Below are 24,705 nucleotides of genomic sequence, written 5' to 3'. Positions count from 1 at the left end.
TAATGAGTCAGTAAGCTCCAAGAATACAATATTTAGCCAGTATTGATTGTTTTCATTGTTTGGATCTGTGTGTGGCACATAATAGCTGATTTAAAAAACCATTACTCCCTGAGGACTTTCCTGGCTGTCCAGTGGTTAAGACTCAGTGCTTTCAATGCAAGAGGCATGGGTTTTATTCCTGGTTGGGAAACTAAAATTTTGCATGCTGTGCAGCCCAGCCAAAAAAAGTTGTTTTTTTTTTAATTTTAGTTATTTTACTTATTTATTTTTATTTTTAATTTTTTTTGCATGTGATGTCTAATTCTGTTTTAATATAAATTTATTTATTTTAATTGGAGGCTAATTACTTTACGATATTGTATTGGTTTTGCCATCCATCAACATGAATCCACCATGGGTGCACATGTGTTCCTCATCCTGAACGCCCCTCCCACCTCCCTCCCCAAACCATCCCTCTGGGTCACCCCAGTGCACCAGCCCCGAGCATCCTGTATCATGCATCTAACCTGGATTGGCGATTCGTTTCACATATGATAATATACATGTTTCAAAGCCGTTCTCCCAAATCATCCCACCCTTGCCATCTCCCACAGAGTCCAAAAGACTGTTCTATACATCTGTGTCTTTTTTGCTGTCTCACATACAGGGTTATCTTTACCATCTTTCTAAATTCCATATATATGCGTTAGTATACTGTATTGGTGTTTTTCTTTCTGGCTTACTTCTCTCTGTATAATAGGCTTCAGTCTCATCCACCTCATTAGAACTGATTCAAATGTATGCTTTTTAATGTCAGAGTAATACTCCATTGTGTATATGTACCACAGCTTTCTTATCCATTCATCTGCTGATGGACATCTAGGTTGCTTCCATGTCCTGGCTATTATAAACAGCGCTGCGATGAACATTGGGGTACACATGTCTCTTTCAATTCTGGTTTCCTTGGTGTGTATGCCCAGCAGTGGGATTGCTGGGTCGTATGGCAGTCCTATTTCCAGTTTTTTAAAGAATCTCCACACTGTTCTCCATAGTGGCTGTACTAGTTTGCATTCCCACCAACAGTGTAAGAGGGTTCCCTTTTCTCCACACCCTCTCCACCATTTATTGCTTGTAGACTTTTGGACAGCAGCCATTCTGGCTGGCATGAAATGGTACCTCATTGTGGTTTTGATTTGCATTTCTTTGATAATGAGTGATGTTGAGCATCTTTTCATGTGCTTGTTAGCCATGTGTATGTCTTCTTTGGAGAAATGTCTGTTTAGTTCTTTGGCCCATTTTTTGATTGCATCATTTATTTTTCTGGAATTGAGCTCCAGGAATTGCTCGTATAATTTTGAGATTAATTCTTCATCAGTTGCTTCATTTGCTGTTATTTTCTCCCATTCTGAAGGCTGTCTTTTCACCTTGCTTAGAATTTCCTTTGTTGTGCAGAAGCTTTTAATTTTAATTAGGTCCCATTTGTTTATTTTTGCTTTTATTTCCAATATCCTGGGAGGTGGGTCATAGAGGATCCTGCTGTGATTTATGTCGGAGAGTGTTTTGCCTATGTTCTCCTCTAGGAGTTTTATAGTTTCTGGTCTTACGTTTAGGTCTTTAATCCACTTTGAGTTTATTTTTGTGTATGGTGTTAGAAAGTGTTCTAGTTTCATTCTTTTACAAGTGGTTGACCAGTTTTCCCAGCCCCACTTGTTAAAGAGATTGTCTTTTCTCCATTGTATATTCTTGCCTCCTTTGTCAAAGATAAGGTGTCCATAGGTGCGTGGATTTATCTTTGGGCTTTCTATTTTGTTCCATTGATCTATATTTCTGTCTTTGTGCCAGCACCATACTGTCTTGGTCACTGTGGCTTTGTAGTAGAGCCTGAAGTCAGGCAGGTTGGTTCCTCCAGGTCCATTCTTCTTTTTCAAGATTGCGTTGGCTACTCTAGGTTTTCTGTATTTCCATACAAATTGTGAAATTATTTGTTCTAGCTCTATGAAAAATACTGTTGGTAGCTTGATAGGGATTGCATTGAATCTATAGATTGCTTTGGGTAGTATACTCATTTTCACTATACTTATTCTTCCGATCCATGAGCACGGTATATTTCTCCATCTATTAGTGTCCTCTTTGGTTTCTTTCACCAGTGTTTTATAGTTTTCTATATATAGGTCTTTTGTTTCTTTAGGTAGATATATTCCTAAGTATTTTATTCTTTTCATTGCAATGGTGAATGGAATTATTTCCTTAATTTCTCTTTCTATTTTCTCATTATTAGTGTCTAGGAATGCAAGGGATTTCTGTGTGTTGATTTTATATCCTGAAATTTACTATATTCATTGTTTAGCTCTAGTAATTTTCTGGTGGAGTCTTTAGGGTTTTCTATATAGAGAATCATGTCGATCTGCAAACAGTGAGAGTTTTACTTCTTCTTTTCCAATTTAGATTCCTTTTATTTCTTTTTCTGCTCTGATTGCTGTGGCCCAAACTTCCAAAACTATGTAGAATAGTAGTGGTGAGAGTGGGCACCCTTGTCTTGTTCCTGACTTTAGGAGAAATGCTTACAATTTTTCACCATTGAGGACAGCAAGGAAACTCCACAATAAAGAGAACTCCACAAACTGCCAGAACACAGAAAGGCCACCCCAAATACAGCAATATAAACAAGATGAAGAGGCAGAGAAATATCCAGCAGGTAAAGGAACTGGATAAATGTACACCAAACCAAACAAAAGAGGATGAGATAGGGAATCTACTTGATAAGGAATTTCAAATAATGATAGTGAAAATGATCCAAAATCTTGAAAACAAAATGGAATCACAGCCTAGAGACAAGGATTGAGAAGATGCAAGAAAGGTTTAACAAGGACCTAGAAGAAATAAAAAAGAGTCAATATATAATGAATAAAGCAATAAATGAGATCAAAAACACTCTGGATGGAACCAACAGTAGAATAATGGAGGCAGAAGATAGGATAAGTGAGGTAGAAGATAGATTGGTAAAAATAAATGAAACAGAGAGTGAAAAAGAAAAACGAAGTAAAAGAAATGAGTTCAATCTCAGAGACCTCTGCGACAATGTTAAATGCCCCAACATTCAAATCATAGGAGTCCCAGAAGAAGAAGACAAAAAGAAAGACCATGAGAAAATACTTGAGGAGATAATAGTTGAAAACTTCCCTAAAATGTGGAAGGAAATGATCACCCAAGTCCAAGAAACTCAGAGAGTCCCAAACAGGATAAACCCAAGGCGAAACACCCCAAGACACATATTAATCAAATTAACAAAGATCAAACACAAAGAACAAGTATTAAAAGCAGCAAGGGAAAAACAATAAATAACACACAAGGGGATTCCCATAAGGATAACAGCTGATCTCTCAATAGAAACTCTTCAAGCCAGGAGGGAATGGCAGGACATACTTAAAGTGATGAAAGAAAATAACCTACAGCCCAGATTACTGTACCCAGCAAGGATCTCATTCAAATAGGAAGGAGAAATCAAAAGCTTTACAGACAAGCAACAGCTGAGAGAATTCAGCACCACCAAACCAGCTCTCCAACAAGTGCTAAAGGATCTTCTCTAGATAGGAAACACAAAAAGGGTGTATAAACTCGAACCCAAAACAATAAAGTAAATGGCAACGAGATCATACTTATCAATAATTACCTTAAACGTAAATGGGTTGAATGCCCCAACCAAACGACAAAAACTGGCTGAATGGATACAAAAACAAGACCCCTATATATGCTGTCTACAAGAGACCTACCTTGAAACAAGGGACACATACAGACTGAAAGTGAACGGCTGGAAAAAGATATTCCACACAAATAGAGACCAAAAGAAAGCAGGAGTAGCAGTACTCATATCAGATAAAATAGACTTTAAAACAAAGGCTGTGAAAAGAGACAAAGAAAGACTACATAATGATCAAAGGATCAATCCAAGAAGAAGATATAAGAATTACAAACATATATGCACCCAACATGACAAATGCCAACAAGTATGGAAGGGGGAATTAACAATAACACAATAATAGTGGGAGACTTTAATACCCCACTCACACCTATGGATAGATCAACTAAACAGAAAATTAACAAGGAAACACAAACTTTAAATGATACAATAGACGACTTAGACCTAATTGATATCTATAGGACATTTCACCCCCAAACAATGAATTTCACCTTTTTCTCAAGCGCACACAAGAACCTTCTCTAGGATAGATCACATCCTGGGCCATAAATCTAGCCTTGGTAAATTCAAAAAAATTGAAAGCATTCCAAGCATCTTTTCTGACCACAATACAGTAAGATTAGATCGTAATTACAGGAGAAAAACTATTAAAAATTCCAACATATGTAGGCTGAACAACACACTGCTGAATAACCAACAAATTGCATAAGAAATCAAAATATGCATAGAAACGAATGAAAATGAAAACATAACCCAAAACCTGTGGGACACTGTAAAAGCAGTGCTAAGGGGAAGGTTCATAGCAATACAAGCATACCTCAAGAAACAAGAAAAAAGTCAAATAAATAACCTAACTCTACACCTAAAGCAATTAGAAAAGGAAGAAATGAAGAACCGCAGGGTTAGTAGAAGGAAAGAAATCTTAAAAATTAGGGCAGAAATAAATGCAAAAGAAACAAAAGAGACCATAGCAAAAATCAACAAAGCCAAAAGCTGGTTCTTTGAGAGGATAAATAAAATAGACAAACCATTAGCCAGCCTCATCAAGAAACAAAGGGAAAAAGATCAAATCAATAATATTAGAAATGAAAATGGAGAGATTACTGCCAGGGTCCAGCCCCAGCAGGATCCAGGGGTACCCTCAGGATGACGGTATAGGCGAAAGGATAGCAAAGCAGAGAGAACAGAGCCTTGACCTTCCTTGATTAACACAGAAAGCCAATAAAGCTCCTGTGTTCCAAGGAGTCATCCTGAAAGAAGAACAGGGAGAGAAAAGGAGAGAAAAGGGAAAAAAGAACAACACGGGGAGACCAAGCTTCGGTGAGCGAGGCCCATAACTTTATTTTCAAAAGGAACTTTTATACCCTGACTTGTACATAAAGGGAAATGAAAGAGGCAAAGTCATACAGAGTCAGCCCAAACATTACATCTGTTTTGTCTTTATCAAAACCAGGATTTTTTTCTGCATACCTTTCCCATAAACAATGTTGTGTACATTATCTTCTGGCCTTGGAGGCTGTGGACATTTTAGACCCTTTTTTGATAAAGGCTGCTCAACCAGAAAACTTATTTTCCCTTGAAGTGTTTTTTCTTTATATTTCTAATCTATGTCAGCCTCAGAAAGTACTAAACAGAGTTACATTCTCAGTGAGCAAAGGTGCAGTAAGTTACAACAAAGAAAGAACCAATTAGATCAAAGGTCTGATGTGGTTAATTCCAAGGCTGCTGCTTGTTTTTCTCACATTCCAACTGTGTTAACCAATGCACTCCCAGGTGCACAGTGGATAAGGGATATGGGCACTTGGCAGCAAGCATTGGCCCAATAATGAAGCCCTTTACCAGTACTATCTATTCTAATAATTTTTCACCCCTTAAAGAACTCTATGCTCATTAGGACTTTTAGAATGTTTTGGCTTCCCATGTCTTTCAAGGTTGGGGAGTTGTGAACAATCATGTGTGTTAATTGCAAGAGTATGGATAAACCTGTCAGGCAAGCTAGAATGCCAACAGAGGGATTAAAATAGAAATATTCCTTTCATGCCCAGGAGACTTATTAACTAAAGCCCTAAGTTGACTTTTTCCGGAGAAAGGTGATCGGGGATAGCCTCCTGTTAATGTCAGAAGAGTTGGTGAAAGGCACAAAATAGTAAGACAGACAGATTCTGGTTTTGGGGTAGATGCTCGAGCAGATCCAGGGGGTCCCTTGAGGCCTGATCTGCCTTTGCCTGTCAGGTTCTCTCTGCATGACCTTTGTCATGGGTGGGATCTCCCGTGGTGGCTCCCGGCAGATCACAACAGACAACACAGAAATTCAAAGGATCATAAGAGACTACTATCAGCAATTATATACCAATAAAATGGACAACTTGGAAGAAATGGACAAATTCTTAGAACAGTACAACTTTCCAAACCTGAATCAGGAAGAAATAGAAAATCTTAACAGACCCACCACAAACATGGAAATTGAAACAGTAATCAGAAATCTTCCAGCAAACAAAAGCCCAGGACCAGATGGCTTCACAGATGAATTCTACCAAAAATTTAGAGAAGAGCTAACACCTATCCTACTCAAACTCTTCCAGAAAATTGCAGAGGAAGGTAAACTTCCAAACTCATTCTATGAGGCCACCATCACCCTAATACCAAAACCTGACAAAGATCCCACAAAAAAAGAAAACTACAGGCTAATATCACTGATGAACATAGATGCAAAAATCCTTAACAAAATTCTAGCAATCAGAATCCAATAACATCATGACCAAATGGGCTTTATCCCAGGGATGCAAGGATTCTTCAATATCCGCTAATCAATCAGTGTAATACACCACATTAACAAATGGAAAAATAAAAGCCATATGATTATCTCAATAGATGCAGAGAAAGCCTTTGACAAAATTCAGCATCCATTTATGATAAAAACCCCCCAGAAAGCAGGAATAGAAGGAACATACCTCAACATAATAAAAGCTATATATGACAAACCCACAGCAAACATTTTTTTAGTTTAAAAATGAAAAAAATTAAATAAAGAATAATCTCTGAATTAATGAATAGCACTCATTTTCCTCTCTTCATCTTAAATAAGCAGTGCCTCCATAACATGGCCTAATGTCATAACCCTTTATCACTTGCCATTAATATGCCCAGCCTTTGCCGTCAAGTTCCTCTCACCTGGAATGATCACTTGGTTTCCTTGCATCCAACCCAAATCCAGCCTTTGTGGTTCAGCTTTAGTGTTTCTTCTCCAGATCTTCTGAAAACCATACTGGTCTTCACAAGGCATCTTTGTTTGTGTAAACTTAGGTCTCACCGCCCCATTTCATACTTCATTATTTAATTCATTGCCCCATTGTTTTATGTACATTAGTCTGTTTTCCCAGTTCAGTTGCAAGTCTCATGAAGGCCAGATGAATTCTGTGTCCTCTATGTTGCCCTGCATGGTGCTAACAAGCTGGGAAGATCATATTGTATGTGAATTGAAAGGTTTACATCTCTGATTTGTAAAACCTTCTCACATCACAACATAGTAAGGGGCAAAAAAGATTTGCTGAAAGAGTATATGTCAAAATAGTAAACTGCAAAAAGAAGTTCTGGAAAGTTTCTAGAATAAAAATAAATGTATCTGGGGCTCAAACACAAGCCTAAGGAATTTTAGTCCTTGGCTTCTTCCATGGGCCCATCCTTTTGAGAATTCACAGTTCTTAGGCTGAAGGAGACAGTTAGTGTGACACAGGCACTGGAAACCTGAAATGCTTTCTTCAAGGTTTAAATCAATGATAAAGACATGTCCAGTCATCTTAAAATGACTCTCGACCTCTACAGGCCACAATTCACATATACTACTGTGCAGCTTTAAGCATCTTCCTCCTGTGAAATCTTTAGGATTCCAAGGTATTTACTTAATAATTAAGTAGACTTTAAATAAGCTTTCTAAGAAATATTTGGGATGAAAATTCCAGGCAGCCAAATTACTTCTATGCTCAGCCATATGGAAAACAATTCCATCTGAAGTCACTTGGAAGATAATACCAGGAAATCATTTTCAGCATTGCTGCTGCTGCTGCTAAGTCGCTTCAGTCGTGTCCGACTCCTAGTGACCCCATGGACTGCAGCCTACCAGGCTCCTCCATCCATGGGATTTTCCAGGCAAGAGTACTGGAGTGGGGTGCCTTCTCTGCATTTTCAGCATTACAAGGCATATTAAGAAGTTCAGTTGAAGTAATCTACTAGCTTGAATAAAAGAACTACAGAATGCTTAAGACTATCTACATTGCCTCCTAACAGCACTGATGAGACATTTATTAAGTGAGTAACCATCAAATCTTCCTTCATTACACTGTTATAACAGGTAGTTATTAATTTTATCAGTTGTCACTAAAGTAGGGAAAATAAATTTCTAAGATTGAAAAAGGATGATTCACATGTTTTTCTAAAATGTAGCATTTATTGTCAATATAGAAACTGGAAAACTCAAAAATGATTTGTATTTATAAATATCCAATGCACATTAATGGAATCATTATCAGTTGTTAATACAGCATGTTTATATTAAGATATAAAATGCAAGGGACTCTTGAGAGTCTCTTGGACTTCAGGGAGATCAAACCAGTCAATCCTAAAGGAAATCCAATCTTGAATATGCATTGGAAGGGCTGTTGCTGAAGCTGAATCTCCAATACTTTGATCACCTGATGCGAAGAGCCAACTCATTTGAAAAGACCCTGATGCTGGGAAACATTGAAGGCAAAAGGAGAAGGGTTTGGCAGAGGGTGAGATGGTAATATAACATCATTGGCTCAATGGACATGAATCTGAGCAAACTCAGAAATAGTGGAGGACAGAGGAGCCTGGCTCGCTATAGTCCACGAAGTCACAAAGAGTCAGACATGACTCAGCGACTGAACAACAGCACCACCACCACAATAAAATGCAAAATGTATACAGTGAAGTACATATACAGCTCCATGAACTTTTACCTATATACTCACCCACGTGACAACCAACCGCATTAATACATAGCACATTTCCAGTCGAGAAGAAGGCTCCTGCCCACCTTTCCCAGTCAAACCCCACCTGCTACAAGGTACTCATTGTCCTGATCTCTGTCACCATTGGTTAGATGTTTTGGCTGTGCAAATATGTGTAAGTGAAGATATACACTGTATATCCTTTTGTGTCTGGCTTATTTTCTCAACACTTATCCATCTTGCTGTGCATATTCATAGCATATTCTTTTTCATGTTTGACAAAATTCCATTGGATAAGCACACCACAATATATTTATCTGTCCTCTGTCCATGGACATTGAGGTTTTTCCAGTTTTTTATTATTATGAATAAATATGCTATGAACATTCTTGTACATGTCTTTTGATGAACAGAAGTACTCATTTCTCTCACATGAGTATAGCCAAGACTGGGATTGTTGGCTCAAGAGTGAACCTATTTGTGAACTGCCAAAAGATTTTTTCAAGTGATTGAACAGTGATATATTTTAATTCATGGAGAGAGTTTGTGAATACAAGGTAAATACTATTGCATAGTCTAAATTGTGCCTTTTGTTTCTGGTTTATTAATATGAATCAACATGTTGAAAATATGTTGTTTTACATAGGCACAAAAAGTTGGCCAGCTCAAGTGCTGGTTGGAATTAAAGGTGAAATGATTTTGAAAGTTCCATTTAACAAGTTCAGCTTTACAAAAGGGTATTAAATAATTGGAACAGTAAGTTCTGACATTTAGTGAATTGCTTTTCCCTTTACAGTGTTGGGAATTAATGTTTGGAGATGAAAATTAATGGTAATTTAGGAAAATGTGTTAAGAAACATGTTTGCTTTGATCAAACACAAAGGCATTATTCAAAGCATATACATAAAAAGGGATGATTTGAGCTAAAAATAATGTTTTGTCAAATGATTGTAGCTTTTTCCTCCTATGCCTGATAAAAATAACATTCTGATACCCCAGGCCCATGCCATTATTTTTCTATATTTTTATTTTGTTCTCATAAAGCTATAGAGTATTTTTTTTCACGTTACCAGGAATTGTCTGCTTGCTTTCACTGTAATTTGCCTGCCCCTAATTTATAAGTTATTTTGAAAGGAAGAAGGTGGGTCTTTATCTGTAGACAGGGATTGACAGCTGAAGAGCACTAACTTTTCTGAGCAGAGACACATACAGAGGTTTCATGTCATGTGACTCTGAATGTGAAAAAAGAGGTAATTTTGCCTTTTCTATTTCAGTTATCTCAAGGATCTCCAGAACCAATTGAACCCAACTTTTTCACAGCAGATTACCACTTATTGCATCATTCATTGGGTGGAAAGAGCCTGTCCTCAAATGACCCAACAGGTAACAGTCTTCAACACAGGAAATCTGGCTTTCATGAAGGAATAGGTTATTTGGATCAATAGCTATCCTTACAAGGTTATCTTCAACTTACAATGAAAAGAGAGCTTATTTTGATTATCTGCAGTGATAGTTGGAAGGGACATACAGTAGGAATCTAGAAATTCCCTCAGAGTTATTTTACCCACTTGTGACAGCTTCCTCCATCATTTATTAATACCATAAGCGAACAGAATCTGTGTGGGTAAATTGAATTTCTTTGTATCTGATGATGGGAAATCAAATGCCCAAAGCATCCAGGGACATAAAAAGCAGATATAAAGAATTTGAATAAAACAGAAAATTTGAAACTCATCTGAAGAATCCAAATCATATGTATTTGATTTGTGTGTATGTGTGTGTGTAAAAATTTCACGTAGGGAGGCAATATAACATAGGGATTAAAAGCACGTATTCTGTAAACCTGGATGCCTACATTCAAATCTCAGGTAAACCACTTAGTAACTGATCTTGAGAAAATTATTTGACCTCATTGAATCCCAGGTTTTTTCCTATAAAATGGGAATAAAAATGATACCTACATTTTAGGATTATAGGAAGGATCAGTGTAACTATATAAAAATATGCTTAGCCAGTATATAGGGACTCAGCATAAGGACCTTCTTGGGATATTTGACCTCCAGAAGAGATCTGCAAGCTACTCCAAGATTACAGAATTCCTAAGTAATTTTTGAATCCCTGTAAACTATAGTTATATCTCTCAGTAGGGCAGACAGACATGAGGCTTATATGGTTAAATGAAAACTTTCCATTTCCTTAGGCAAAAAGAATCTTCAAGTCTGCTGTGCTTTTGTTGTTGCCTAATTTAGGCAAATCATGTCCTGTGTTAATTATCAAACTTGCCCTAAGTCTTGGACTCCTGGGATAAAGCTAACCTGGGTTGGTAGAATTTCATTTAAAATAGTCCCTGAGAAATCTCTAAGATCAAAATAAACTGTTATCTAAAATTTTTTGCTTTTATTTATTTTTAATTGAACTACAGTTAATTTATAATATTGCATTATTTTCAGGGATATATAAAAGTGGTTCAGATATATATATATATAATCTTTTCAGATTCTTTTCCTTTTCCATTAAAAGTTATTACGAGATACGGAATATCCCAGTGCTATGCAGTAAATCATTATTATTCTTTTTATATAGTAGCATGTATGGGAGCTTCCCTGGTAGCTCAGCTGGTTAAGAATCTGCAGTTAAAAATTAACTGCAGGAGGTTAAGAATCTCCTGCAGTGCAGGAGACCCAGGTTCTATCCCTAGGTTGGGAAGATCCCCTGGAGAAGGAAATGGCAAACCGCTCCAGTATCCTTGCCTGGAAAATGCCACGGACAGAGGAGCCTGGCGGGCTGCAGTTCATGGGTCGCAAAGAGTCAGGCATGACCAGTGACTAACACTGGGTCACTATGTATCTATTAATCCCATATGCCTAATACATCCCCCTTTCTTTCCCCTTTGGTAACCAGAGGCTTGTTTTGTATGTCTATGAGTCTGTTTCTGTTTTGTAAATAAGTTCATTTGTATTATTTTTTAGATTCCACATATAAGTGGTATATAAAATTTGTGTTTCTGACTTACTTAATTTAGTATGATATGGTATATATATATATCAGTTCAGTTCAGTCGCTCAGTCGTGTCCGACTCTTTGCAAACCCATGAATTGCAGCACGCCAGGCCTCCCTGTCCATCACCAGCATACATATATGTACATGTATATATATATATATACATATGCATACATACATACAATGGGATATTACTTATAAAGAGGAATAAAATATTGCCATTTACAGCAACATGGATGGGCCTAGAGATGATCATACTAACTGAAGTCATCTGCTTTTACAAGCATCCTTCAGGGCATGTTGGTCAGTCACAGGCCAGACTTCTTACCACAGCAGACCTGCTGAGTGAGGAGCTCTGCTGAAAATCTCTCAGTGGCCTGAGAGGGAGTTGACAGGCTGTTCCAGAAGCTGGACGCCTCGTCCCAGAGCAGACCAGCTGTGTCCCTTGTCATGGCAGAAGGGCAAAAGCAAAGAGAGCAGAACCAAGGAGCACTTTGGGCAATGCCTCTAAGCTGGACTTGAAAACCAAGCTGCCAGGACTCACATCTTCATGCATCCTCTTAATCTTCAATCACTTTTCTCTCTCCTAAGTGGCAGGGGAACTCCCAGGCGTCCACATGAGTAAGTGTGGATTGACTGGAGTGGAAACTGGTCAACATTACTTTGGGTGGTGTTGGGGTAGGTCAACGTGCTGGTGTATCATACTCATGCCAAACCTCAAAAGAATTATTATCCTCCAATTTCAAATGTATTTTCCTACTGGGAAACCATAGGAAATGGTCAGATCTTTGACATAGTCCACTGGCTATTTCTGCCTTCCTCTGAGAATTTATTCTCTTTCTAGAACATATCTACTCTTTTTGCTGATGGATTGAGGAGAGTTTCTAAATTTTTTTTTTTTTTTTTTTGCTTATCAGGAAATTTATGCTTAGAATCACTTTTCACCTGTCCTTAACACACACACACACCCCTAACTTAATTGGCCAATTTACACCATGAGCAATTCCTGTAAATCTTGTGTATTATTTTGTGATCACCACCCTAAAAGCCAAGATAATTTAGAATGTGTTTGTAAGTACTAATTTTCATCACTAAGGAACTGACCTGTTTTCATTACACATGAGTTCTAATTGCCAGTACAACTGAAGAAAACATGAACCAAATGTCAGACTTTTCATAATTTATCTGTTTCCAGGTCTACCTTCTAGCTTTGATTTGGAGGAGGGGATAACATATGAACAGATGCAGGTGAGGTTTTTGCACTGCCTCTGAATGATTTTATTTTGTTGTTTTTAATTCAATACTAACCTGATTTTTTTTTTCAACTTTAGACTGTGATTGAAGAAGTCTTAGAGGAAAGTGGCTATTACAATTTTACTTCTAACAGGTGAGATCTAGAAATGTGAAAGTTCAATATAGAACACTGGATTTAATTTCTCTAGCCTTGACTCCAGAGGTCCCACCCCCACCTTTTATTTTAAACACTTTTGTAAAATAGCTTGGCTCAGAATGATACAACCGTGGGTAGAATGTATGTTCCCCATCTTTTGTATGGGTGCAGCTGCTGTATTCTTAGTTGGAAAAGAGTGATAGCTTAGTAGTAATTTACTCCCATAAAAAATGAACATAATGAAATCGAAAAGTATTTCTACATTTCAAAAAAATTAAACATTTGTCCCATATTGGAAGAGCTGTAAACTCAAATTTCCATAACTAAAACCTATCCATTATTTGTATAGAATGCAAGGGGGAAAATCCACCTAAACAAAGAATCACTTCTGGTGAATTTAAGAAATGTTTGTGGGAGAAGGATTTGTTGTTATGTGTTCCTTTTTGCTTACCCTAAATAAGAAACTTCAATTTACTGGGGCTGTGTGTTATCTTCTAAAATAATCATCATTGGTGCTCTAAAAATATACTCTATCAATTTCATTCAGCTCTGGATTTCTGCAGTTTTACTGTTGGGCACAGTTTCGGGCAAAAAGATTTGAGTACAGTTAGTTTATTTGAGAGGCAATCCCAAGAAACTCTGCTAGGGGATTGAAGAAATAATTCAACAAAGCCTTCGTTTTCAAGCAAGTTACCATTGTGGTATGTGGAGCTTGATCACACTGCGGAAATCTGAGAGCCAGTGGGGAACATGTGCTTCAGTTCTCCCACTCGTGGACTGAGGAAGCTGGGCTGGTATTTATCTCTAATTTCTGTTAGTCATTTTCTGAGTACTTTTCCCCCAGGAGATGTTAGTTACCTGGCATTTCTGGCCTTCTGTAAAGGTGGAGACAGTAGATTCTAGAGGTCAGAGAAATGCTCAGGAAAAGAAATTCAGGTGTTGGGAATTGGGCACCAGGTTGTCATGTTTGAAGTACTTTTTTTAAAATATAAATTTATTTATTTTAATTGGAGGCTAATTAGTTTACAATATTGTATTGGTTTTGCCATACATCAATATGAATCTGCCACGGGTGTACTGAAGTACTTTGAATGTGGGGGTATGGACCCTGATTTTGTCTGCTGTACATGAGCTGGCCACTCATAACAGAATCACCACATTGGACCATGAGTAACCACTTACATGTCCTATATGACCAAAACTGCTTTAGGAGGCATGGTTCTCTGGAGTTTATTTTCCCTAACTAGCCCTTTCTACCTGGATGAACTGCCTTCCTGTCTAGCTAATGAAGCTATCTGGTGACCACTATTTAAATTATTCTAGAAATCTTCCCCAAAGATAACTGTTAGCCATGGAAAGAGAAAGAGGTCTCAAGAACATACTATCAAGATCATTATATGGAAATTAGATTCATTTTTGAGGTTCAGTCTCCAACCTTTTTTCCCTCCCTGTTTCAATGAATTGCTCTGTGAATCACAGATAAAATTATTCACCTGCTTGCTCTTTTGGCTTGATAATATATTTCCAAAATACTATCTTTGTACATTTAGATCTGTTATGATTTGAAACTGCAGAGAAATGATGAGTTATTCTTATTTACCAAAGGTATACTGTTGATAGAAATCACCATATCCATAATCACTCACCTCCTCCCATCTCTGGAGGGATTTTGAATTTTCTTTCTTTCCTCTTGATCTGAGTACACCCAGCCTTCCATGGATAATACAAATGTCTCCATTCTTTACGCTTGGCAGCTTATTATTTCAAGTGCCCTCGGCTTGTAATGGGGCAAAAGTTATACTAATCACTTTTTAAATCTGCATTTTCTCAAAGACTCAGGATCATGGGCAATGAATACTTCAAATTTTTGTAGGAAGTCAACTAAATATAATGAAAAACCAGGTGTGTCAGGAACTTAGGAAAGCTCTTACAAGAGCTCTTATCTTTTCTTTTTTTAGAATAATTTCAGTCTTATTTTAAAATTTATTTTTATCCTTTTCAATTCTACTATTATTAAGTTTTTAAAAAAATGAAACATTGGGACTTTCCTGGTGATCCAGCGGTTGTGAATCTGCCTACCTACGCAGGGAACCCAGGTTCAGTCCCTGGCTTGGGAAGACTCCCCATGCCACAGGGCAACTAAGCCTGCCTGCCACAGCTACTGAAGCCCACATGCCCTGGAGCCTGTGCTCTGCAACCAGAGAAGCCACCGCAATGAGAACACTGCACACCGCAACTAGAGAGTAGCCCCCACTCGCCGCAACTAGAGAAAGTCTGTGTATAGCAACGAAGACCAGCACAGCCAATAAATAAATAAACAATTTTCTAAAAAATCAAGCATTACTTCTACTTCTAAAGACACATTCCTGTACTAAAAGAAATTGTAGATTTTCTTCTTATGGTAAATAGACAATAAGATGCTATGCTGTATTTAGTCACTCACTTGTGTCCGACTCTTTGAGACCCCATGGACTGCAGCCCACCAGGCTTCTCTGTCCATGGGGATTCTCCAGGCAGGAATAGTGGTGTGAATTTCAACTCCCTCCTCCAGGGGATCTTCCAAACCCAGGGACTGAATCCAGGTCTCCCACATTGCAGGTGGATTCTTTGCCATCTGAGCCACTAGGGATGCCCAAGAATACGGGAGTGGGTATCCTATCCCTTCTCCAGGGGATCTTCCTGACCCAGGAATCAAACTGGGGTCCCCTGCATTGCAGGCAGATTCTTTACCAGGTGAGCTACCAGGGAAGTCCAGATATTAAGATACCTGATAACAAAGGTGAAAAGTTATTTGTGGTTATTTTTGGAATTGTGACTAGAATACAAAGATATTTAAATGATCAAGTTAAAGCAAGATATGATGGAAATGACATCAAATTTTCTTAAAATGCTCCAAATCAAAATGAATCATTCACTCAGAAATCTGTATAACCATGATACTCCCTTTTCAGTTTCTAATAGCAGTGATAGAATATATAATTGGGGGAAAGAGTTTTCATGCTTTACTAGTAAAAATAACCCTGAGTTGTGCTTAACACCATTACTTGTTTACTGATATTCCCAATTAATTTCCAAGAAATACGTCAGGCTCCACATGGAAAGACCTAACACTTCATAAACTGAAAGTGCTCATAATTCCAAATATGAATCAAATTAGCTGTGGCAGTCCTGATTTTTCCATAGTCAAAGGGTGAGAGTGAAAGTAGCTCAGTTGTGTGCGACTCTGCAACCCCATGAACTATACAGTCCGTGGAATTCCCCAGGCCAGAGTACTGGAGTGGGTAGCCTCTCCCTTCTCCAGGAGATCTTCCCAACCCAGGGATCCAAGCCAGGTCTCCCCCATCGCAGGCAGATTCTTTACCAGCTGGGCCCAATTGCAGGCAGATTCTTTACCATCTGAGCCACAAGGGAAGGCCAAGAATACTGGAGTGGATAGCCTATCCCTTCTCTAGCGGATCTTCATGACCCAGGAATTGAACTGGGGTCTTAGATTAACCCTGACTCAAAGGGTAGTGGGTGCTAAATATCACAGAACATGAAGAGGTAATTAGAACCAATACTTAGAATCAGTAGAGTCTCTTTTCCCAAATAGGTTTTGTAAACATGCAGTATTATCAAAGATGACAATATTTGTTCCCTGAGAAATAAAGTTTCATGACCAAATATATTTGGGAAATCCTGAATGTACATTTTTCTGTTTTGGGAGAATGTTGACACACATGACTATATTGAAGACTTTGAGATATGCTATAGGAAAGAAGTCTGTTTATCTTGTTTACCCTAGTGATTCTTCATATTTTACCTGGAACACAAGTTAAGATAGCCTTCCTTAGAATGTGGTTTGAAAAATGAAACATTGTTTTAACTACTCCACCAGTATCTACTCAGATCGGCTGTTGTTATCATCATCTTAATCTTCATCATGGTCACCACTGCAAAATGTTATTAAGTGATCTTGGTTAATTGTCATACAGAGAGAATTACATACATAAGCCCTGTGTTATTCAAGTTTACAACTTAAGACTGTCAGTCAGACCTATACATATGTCTACAAAGCATGCAGACAGCAATTAAAGCACTAAGCCAAGATATGGCACGTAGCAGCTTAGATTACAGGGTTCATGTTTAGTTAGAAACAGAGAGATGCCATTCTCAACCTGAAAGTCTCAGAAGGCCATTATCTAGCTACTAGCTCTCTTTGGGGAAGATACATAGAAGTGTTTAAATAATGGTGAGGCTTCTTGGGCAGAGGGTAGGAAGAATGTCTCAGGCACAGCATGCTGCATTAGTTAAAGAGATAACAGAGACAGCAACAGGGAGCCCTAGCCCAAATGAGGGATTTGGGGAGGGGAAGTAGGACTGAGTTGAGAGTGCAATGAAAATAAAACAAGGTCAAAACAAACTGGGCCAGCCTTGAAAAGTGAAAGTGAAAAGTGTTGGTCGCTCAGTCATGTCCAACTCTTTGCAACCCCATGGACTGTAGCCCACCAGTCTCCTATGTCCATGGAATTCTCCAGGCAAGAATACTGGAGTGGGTAGCCATTCCCTTCTCCAGGGGATCTTCCCAACCCAGGGATTGAACCTGGGTCTCCTGCACTACAGGCAGATTCTTTATCATCTGAGCCACCAGGAAAACCCAGGAAAGCCCTAGGAGGGCTCTATTTGTGCTCACTTGCAGGGTTGTATGATTAAATATATTTCTATTATTCAATTGCTCAGTTGTGTCCAACTCTTTGTGACCTCATGGACTGCAGCATTCCAGGCTTCCCTGTCCATCACCATCTCCTGGAGTTTGCTCAAACTCACATCCATTGAATTGGTGGTGCCATCCAACCATCTCATCTGCTGTTGTCCCCTTCTCATCTTGCCTTCAATATTTCTCAGTATCAGGGTCTTTTCCAATGAGTTGGCTCTTTGTATCAGGTGGCCAAAGTATTGCAGCTGCAGCTTCAGCATCAGTCCTTCCAATGAATATTCAGGGTTGGTTTCCTTTAGGACTGACTGGCTTGATCTCCTTCCTGTCCAAGGGGTTCTCAAGAGTCTTCTCCAGTACCACAATTTGAAAGCATAAATTCTTTGGCACTCAGCCTTCTTTATGGTCCAATCCATACATGACTACTGGAAAAATCATAGCTTTGACTATACAGACCTTTGTCAGTAAAGTGATGTCTCTGCTTTTTAATACACTGTCTAGGTTTGTCATAGCTTTTCTTCTTAGCAAGTGTCTTTCTATTTCATGACTGTATTCTCTGTCTACAGCGATTTTGGAGTCCAAGAAAATAAAGTCTGTCACTGTTTCTATTTTTCCCCATCTCTTTAGTTCTTCCCGTTCTGCCTCTGGGGTCGTGTTATCTTCATATCTTAGGTTATTGATATTTCTCTCAGCAATCTTGATTCCAGCTTCTGATTCATTCAGCCCAGCATTTTGCATCATGTACTCTGCATGTAAGCTAAATAACCAGGGTGACAATATAAAGCCTTAATATATTCTTTTCCCAATTTTGAACCAGTCTGTTGTTCCACGTCTGGTTCTAATTGTTGCTTCTTGACCTGCAAACAGTTTTCTCAGGAGGCAAGTAAAGTGGTCTGGTATTCCCATCTCTTTTAAGAATTTTCCGCAGTTTGATGTGATCCACACATTCAAAGACTTTAGCATAGTCAATGAAGCAGAAGTAGATGTTTTTCTAGAATTCTCTTCCTTTTTCTATGATCCAAAAGATGCTGGCATTTTGATCTCTGGTTTCTCTGCCTTTTCTAAACCCAGCTTGAACATCTGGAAATTGTTGGTTTCACGTACTGTTGAAGCCTAGCTTGAAAGATTTTGAGCATTATCTTGCCAGATTGTGAAATGAGCACAATTGTATGGTAGTTTGAACATTCTTTGGCATTGCCCTTCTTTAGATTGGAATGAAAACTGACCTTTTCCAGTACTGTGACCACTGCTGAATTTTCCAAATTTCCTGGCATATTGAATGCAGTACTTTCACAACATCATATTTTAGAATTTGACATAGCTCAGCTGGAATTCCATCACTTCCACTAGCTTTGTTCATAGTAATGCTTCCTAAGGCACACTCAACTTCATACTCCAGGTTGTCTGGCTCTAGGTGAGTGGTCACACTATCTTGATTATCTGGGTCATTAAGATCTTTTTGTTCGTATAGGTCTTCCATGTATTCTTGTCACTTCTTCTTAATATCTTCTGCATCTGTTAGATCCATACCATTTCTGTCCTTTATTGTGCCCATCTTTGTATAATATATTGCACAAAAATATATTTTACACACATTAATATTTAGCTTTCTCACCAGAATGATACCATCTAGCTTGCCTTAATTATATCACTGTTGTTATGAGAGTAAAACTGTTCAGTTTTGTGGGTGAATAGAGAATGAGCATATCATTCAGGTCCTGGCAGGCTACAGTCCATGGGATTACCAATATTTGGACATGACTGAGTGACTGAGCCCAACACAGCACAGCACACATTAATATTTTATTTTTTAACAATGAAATATGTGTTGCGGTAAAAAGAAATTATTGATTCAACTTGCTTTGCTTTAAAATAGGCATTAAATGTACAAGCTACTTGGGATAGGCTTTAATTTTTCCACTATAGAGTTATCAGTTACTATTAAACTTATAATTTGAGAAAGACAATGTCAGCACTGAACTTAAGCAAAAGGCAGCTTTCTAAAAATCTCCCCATTTTATGCTTAGAATCACCATTTTATTCATTTATTTACTTGTATACCTGAGCTACTGCTTTTGAAATTGAATGTGTGAACTAAAATATTTGAGATTGTAGAGAACACTTTCTACTTCTGAATGTTCTAGGTATCACTCCTATCCATGGGGGACCAAGAATTATCCAACCAAAAGATGAACGTGCTGCACTTTAAACGGACCTGGTTTTCCCAGTGAAGGTCAAGTTCTGGACTGAAGCCTCTACTGGCAAGATGCCCAAGGACTGGGTGATACTCCAAGAGTATGGAAGAGAAAAGACCAATATGCCACAGTGCCCGCAGGGCCTCTTTCTAGAGATCCAGTGCTACGAGGCTCCATCCTTGGGATACACAGATACAGGATAGCGGGGCTTCCAGTGTACTCCTGGGAGAAACTGCTGCAGAATTCACCTATGAGAAGAAAACTCGCTCCTTGCAGGACTTTCCTCCAAGTTAAAAAGAAAACAAAAAAATGACATATTTTTTCAAAGAAATACTTTTTACTTAGAATTGCTAAAACTATGTTTAAAGGCATCTAGCTTTCTATGTATAGTTTTAGATAAAGAAAATTATAGAACTCAGAACAGTAATATTGGGTAATTCACTGTATCCATCAATTTTTTAATGGTAAAAGAAATTCAGAATATGTGATTGAAATATTGTGTAGTTTTATTTGTTTGTTTTACTGAAAGGATTGCTTTTCCCTTAACCATGTGGGTGCTAGTGATCTTGAACCGTGATATAGTGTGGACAGTATTTGTGACCTTGCACAGCCTCTGGGAATACCTGTCAGGTTGTCAGATTTAAGTTAGACCAATAGAATGTATGGATGTACAGTGTGTGTGTGTGTGTGTGTGTGTGTGTGTGTGTGTGTGTGTGTAGGGGTAAGACGGAGGTTTAGATTAGGCTAATGCTTTGCTGCTAATCACACTCATAGTGTCCTTAGAGCACTTTGAAGAGTCATAGAGTCTATGAAAGAGATGCAATATTCCACATTCTAACTCTCTAGCTAAAATTACCTATATTGCTTTTAAGGTTTTATTATTTGAGAATTTGAAATGAAAATAAGTTATATAATAAAATATGTTTCTTCTTTATTCATTGAGATGTCTCTAGAAAAGAGAATTCAGAATGCCAAAACAGTGTCCCATTCCTGTGTGGGGATAATTTATGGGGAAAATTCTTATAGATTCTTACTGGGCTAAAAAGTCTCTTCTACTGACTTCTTATAACTGGTGTAATGTCAAGAAATTATCACCAAGTCAGACTGTGCTTCTAACTAAGGCATTTTTTAAAAGTTAATCAATTTGTTTAGTTATTTCTGGCTGTCCTGGGTCTTCATTGCTGCCTTCAGTCTTTCTCTGGTGGTGGCTTCTCTTGTGGCAGGGCCTGGGCTCTAGGGCACGGGAGTTTCAGTGCTTGCAGCTCACTGGCTCTGTAGTGCAGACTCAGTAGTTGTGGTTCCTGGGCTTAGTTGCTCCGCGGCACGTGGGATCTTCTTGGACTAGGAATCCAATCAGTATCCCCTGCATTGCAACGTGGTCTCTTAACCACTGGGCCACAAAGGAAGCTCTTCAGGGAGTGTTTTAAATCTAAATAATTAGTCACCTAAAGCTGGAATTATGCTTTTTACTTCTAATTCTAGCTTCCCTGGTGGCTTAGAGGGTAAAGAGTCTGCCTGCAATGCGGAAGACCCAGGTTCAATCTCTGGGTCGAGAAGATCCCCTGGAGTAGGAAATGGCACCCCACTCTAGTACTCTTGCCTGGAAAATCCCATGGACGGAGGAGCCTGGTGGGCTACAGTCCATGGGGTCACATAGAGTTGGACACAACTGAGTGACTTCACTTTCCTTTCTATCTTATTTACATTGATATATTTTTAGTGTGATCAAATAAAATTTAGTACAGTGGTTGAAACACAAATATCTTTTCTATAGTATGGGGAAATCTCTTAATGTGACTCCATATAATTTTTACAATTAGTGTATTTAGTACTTAAATTATATCCAATTCTTCTTTAGCTAGTGCCTTTGAAAATTGCCAATGATCCTTTTCTTTAAGCCAAATTCATAATTTCAAAGACACTGTAATTAACAGTAATAAGTGAGAATACAGCAATAAATTTCAGTTTTAGCTTTCAATCAAATTAATCCACATGTGAAATTTACATATGAAATCAAAAGGTTATGATAGTGTTGATTTAAACCAGAAACAAATTGTATTTCTATTCCAGCTTAATTTGAACCTGCACAATTATTTTTTCTTTCTTTCTTCAGGTATGGAATGGGCACATGCCTTTGTTGTACAAGAGGCACAGGCCTAGAGAAGAATAAATTTTCATTGTGACAGAAGTCAGTACCTAGAGATAAACCAAGATGTAGGGTGAAAGTTTGAACCGTAAAGTCCTTCTACAAAGGTGTAGAAAAGATTAGTATTCGGAAGTCACACCTTGGTAAGAGAAGAGAAGTTGTTTATTTGAAGGTTTTTAAATGCATATAGTTGACCTTATAGACCAGAAAAGGAGCAAAATATTCTATCATACTAACTCTTCTAGATCATAACAATGGCATTTATTATGCTAGAAGTTAGTGAGAATGAACAAAAATAAGCAAATGAATGCCTTTTTCAACAGCAGTGTTAGGCTCATCAACTCTAAGCTGATAGATGCATTCTTTTGCCAAAATAGTATATTCTTAAACTACCACAGTCACTGAATCAGCATTCTCCCAGTGCAAGACCAAGACTTTAAGAGGTTAGACAGTTGTGAAGCAAGCGTTTTGTGCAGGGGCCCACATCTCAGCAGTAAGGTTAGCAAAGAAGGACCTCTCCCAATAAAAACGAGAAGCATCCTTCTGTTTTGACTGTCTAAACTGTCTTTTAGTGCAAAGAGATTGTTACTTGAACTTAATAGGTCTCAATCTTTTCCTGATTACATTTACATTTTTTCTCTTCTTTTTATATAATTTTAAAATGATATGTTGTGCAACGAAATCCATGTGAGTTCATCTAATATTCACTGAATATTTGTATGAGACAATACGAATCGAATCAGTCTTCTCAGGTCATTTTTATATGCAAATACTTCAGTTCATTATGTGTTGATCCACCAGGTCTACCTGAATATGTGTCCTTGAAATTGTCATTTCATTTTTAAAAGCGGAATATTTCATTCTCAGGGAGGTGGCTGTAGGAGGCATATGTGCTTGCTGTTTGCTAACTTTGTCTACTTTCAGATGTGTGATATTTAATTAGAGCTCTTCAGAGAATAATGAAATGGACACTAGACCCAGAGCTCATGGATGCATTCAGAAAACTTCTGGGAAAATGCTGCTGAGTTTTGTGTGGACATCTGTCTGGTTCTGGGTGATGTGTGTGCATCTGTTTTGGCATCTTAAAACAGAATTAATTAAGAAACATTGTTATGAATTTTACCCAAATGTTGGAACTGGATTGCAGTTAAAGTCTTCCTAGAGATACCACCTATGATTTATTAAATATAAATACTATGAATTTTGATGTTCAAAAACTAAATAGGACCTGTTAATTATGTACAATTCCAGCAATATCATCAATTAATTACCACTCACATTTAAGATGTGTGATGGTGACAATATTGCTTAGTGAATTTCATCAGTATCAGTATGCATAGAATCCACATCATTCCTTTTGATATGCAGAATTGAAAAATATATTTATTGCTATGACTCTGTTTGAAATGGTGAGGAACCGTGCATATCAAGTATGCTGGATTCCTTTCGAAATGGCTTCAGCTTCTGTATGAAGGCAGGAAAAAAAAATGTAAGCTACTTTTATTGTTTTTGCCTTTACTTTGTTTATGGTGTGTATTCATGAGCACCGAACTCACAGGAGAGACCAGCATGGGCATCAGCGCTGACTCCGCTTCTCAGCACGTGGGAGACACAACTGCAGAGGCCTCCCAAGCAAGGGAAGCCCAGTACTTCTGTGTGTCAACCGGGGCTCTTTGAATGAAATTCCACCCAAACATGAAATTCTTCACGTTCAACAACTAAATGGGATAGCAAGTGTAGTTTACATATGACTTTATGATATTTTTAGATTGTATGCTTTGGCAGAAATTTACATAGTTTTGGATGGATTATTTTTCCAATTGAAATATGCTGCTAACAATGTGCTCACCTATGAATGCTATTTTCTATATTGATAGGAAGACACAAAGGTCTCAGGGGAACGACTTTGTGATAAAGAAATTCTTATGTGTGTCACTACAGTTAAACTGCATGATGTAAATATGACTATTATGTTTAATCACAATCCTGCCACGATGTTTTGAAATTTGCAAGGGGGACAGGAAATATTTTATGACTCTGACTGGGTGACTGGTGGATACTGCAAATTTACATGCCCTCGGGGACTATGAACGATAATTGCCTGTAAAGGTGAAGGTCACACATCCTAAAATCATATAGCATTCTTGGTATGTGAGGTATGCTAGTCTTTTTTTTTTTTTTTTTTACTATACATATATAGCAATTAACTAGTAATGTGAAAGTTTTAAAATGCAGTGTATTGCTTTATGCTAAAAGTAAATGAACTCTACTCTCAATTGAAAACAATATTATTCCTCTAAATGTGAAAAGCTTCCTTTTCTTCATTCTGCAGTATGAAGTTTTGCACTGTACCCAGAGGTAGCATAAGTGTATTATAGAGAAAGTATATTATAGCAAATATGTGATTCTTTAAATGTTAACATTTGAAAGTAGCCCATCTTAAGCAAAGATGAAGTTTTGTCTTTATAGAAAGTTACTGCCATTTTGGTAGGTAATCAACAAGCCTGAATGGATGCTTGGAATTAATCTGGTGAACTCACCAATGAAAAATTAGCTGATGTTTTTGCAAACAAGTAGAAAGAAGTTCAAACTAGAAATAACAAACCAAGAGGGAAAAAATGCTTTATGACCTTAGTAC

The 24,705-nt window shown here is 37.8% G+C and overlaps 1 protein-coding gene and 1 long non-coding RNA gene across 7 annotated transcripts in view; one reads left to right on the top strand and one right to left on the bottom strand.

Moving 5' to 3' along the window:
• The window catches only part of LOC139178714 (uncharacterized), a 36,815-nt gene extending 29,860 nt beyond the window's left edge, over positions 1-6,955 (bottom strand). The window contains exon 1 of one of the 2 annotated variants that reach the window (XR_011563195.1): positions 6,848-6,955. This is a non-coding gene — a long non-coding RNA (uncharacterized lncRNA). The remainder of the gene's footprint in view (positions 1-6,847) is intronic. The other variant, XR_011563193.1, reaches the window with a different exon arrangement.
• Positions 1-23,565, top strand: part of NEK10 (NIMA related kinase 10) — a 263,826-nt gene extending 240,261 nt beyond the window's left edge. For all 5 annotated transcript variants that reach the window (XM_070777294.1, XM_070777296.1, XM_070777293.1 and 2 more), the window contains 4 exons: positions 9,918-10,026; positions 12,839-12,891; positions 12,975-13,030; positions 19,871-23,565. In XM_070777294.1, coding sequence (XP_070633395.1) covers positions 9,918-10,026; positions 12,839-12,891; positions 12,975-13,030; positions 19,871-19,919 — 267 coding nt within the window. In that variant the 3' untranslated portion in view covers positions 19,920-23,565. The remainder of the gene's footprint in view (positions 1-9,917; positions 10,027-12,838; positions 12,892-12,974; positions 13,031-19,870) is intronic.
• The last annotated feature ends 1,140 nt before the right edge of the window (positions 23,566-24,705 follow it).

Source organism: Bos indicus, chromosome 22, assembly GCF_029378745.1.
Source record: "Bos indicus isolate NIAB-ARS_2022 breed Sahiwal x Tharparkar chromosome 22, NIAB-ARS_B.indTharparkar_mat_pri_1.0, whole genome shotgun sequence".
In the NCBI taxonomy this organism is placed as follows: Eukaryota; Metazoa; Chordata; class Mammalia; order Artiodactyla; family Bovidae; genus Bos; species Bos indicus.
The sequence above is the reverse complement of the archived record's forward strand: the minus strand, read 5'-3'. Positions and strand labels throughout refer to the sequence as shown.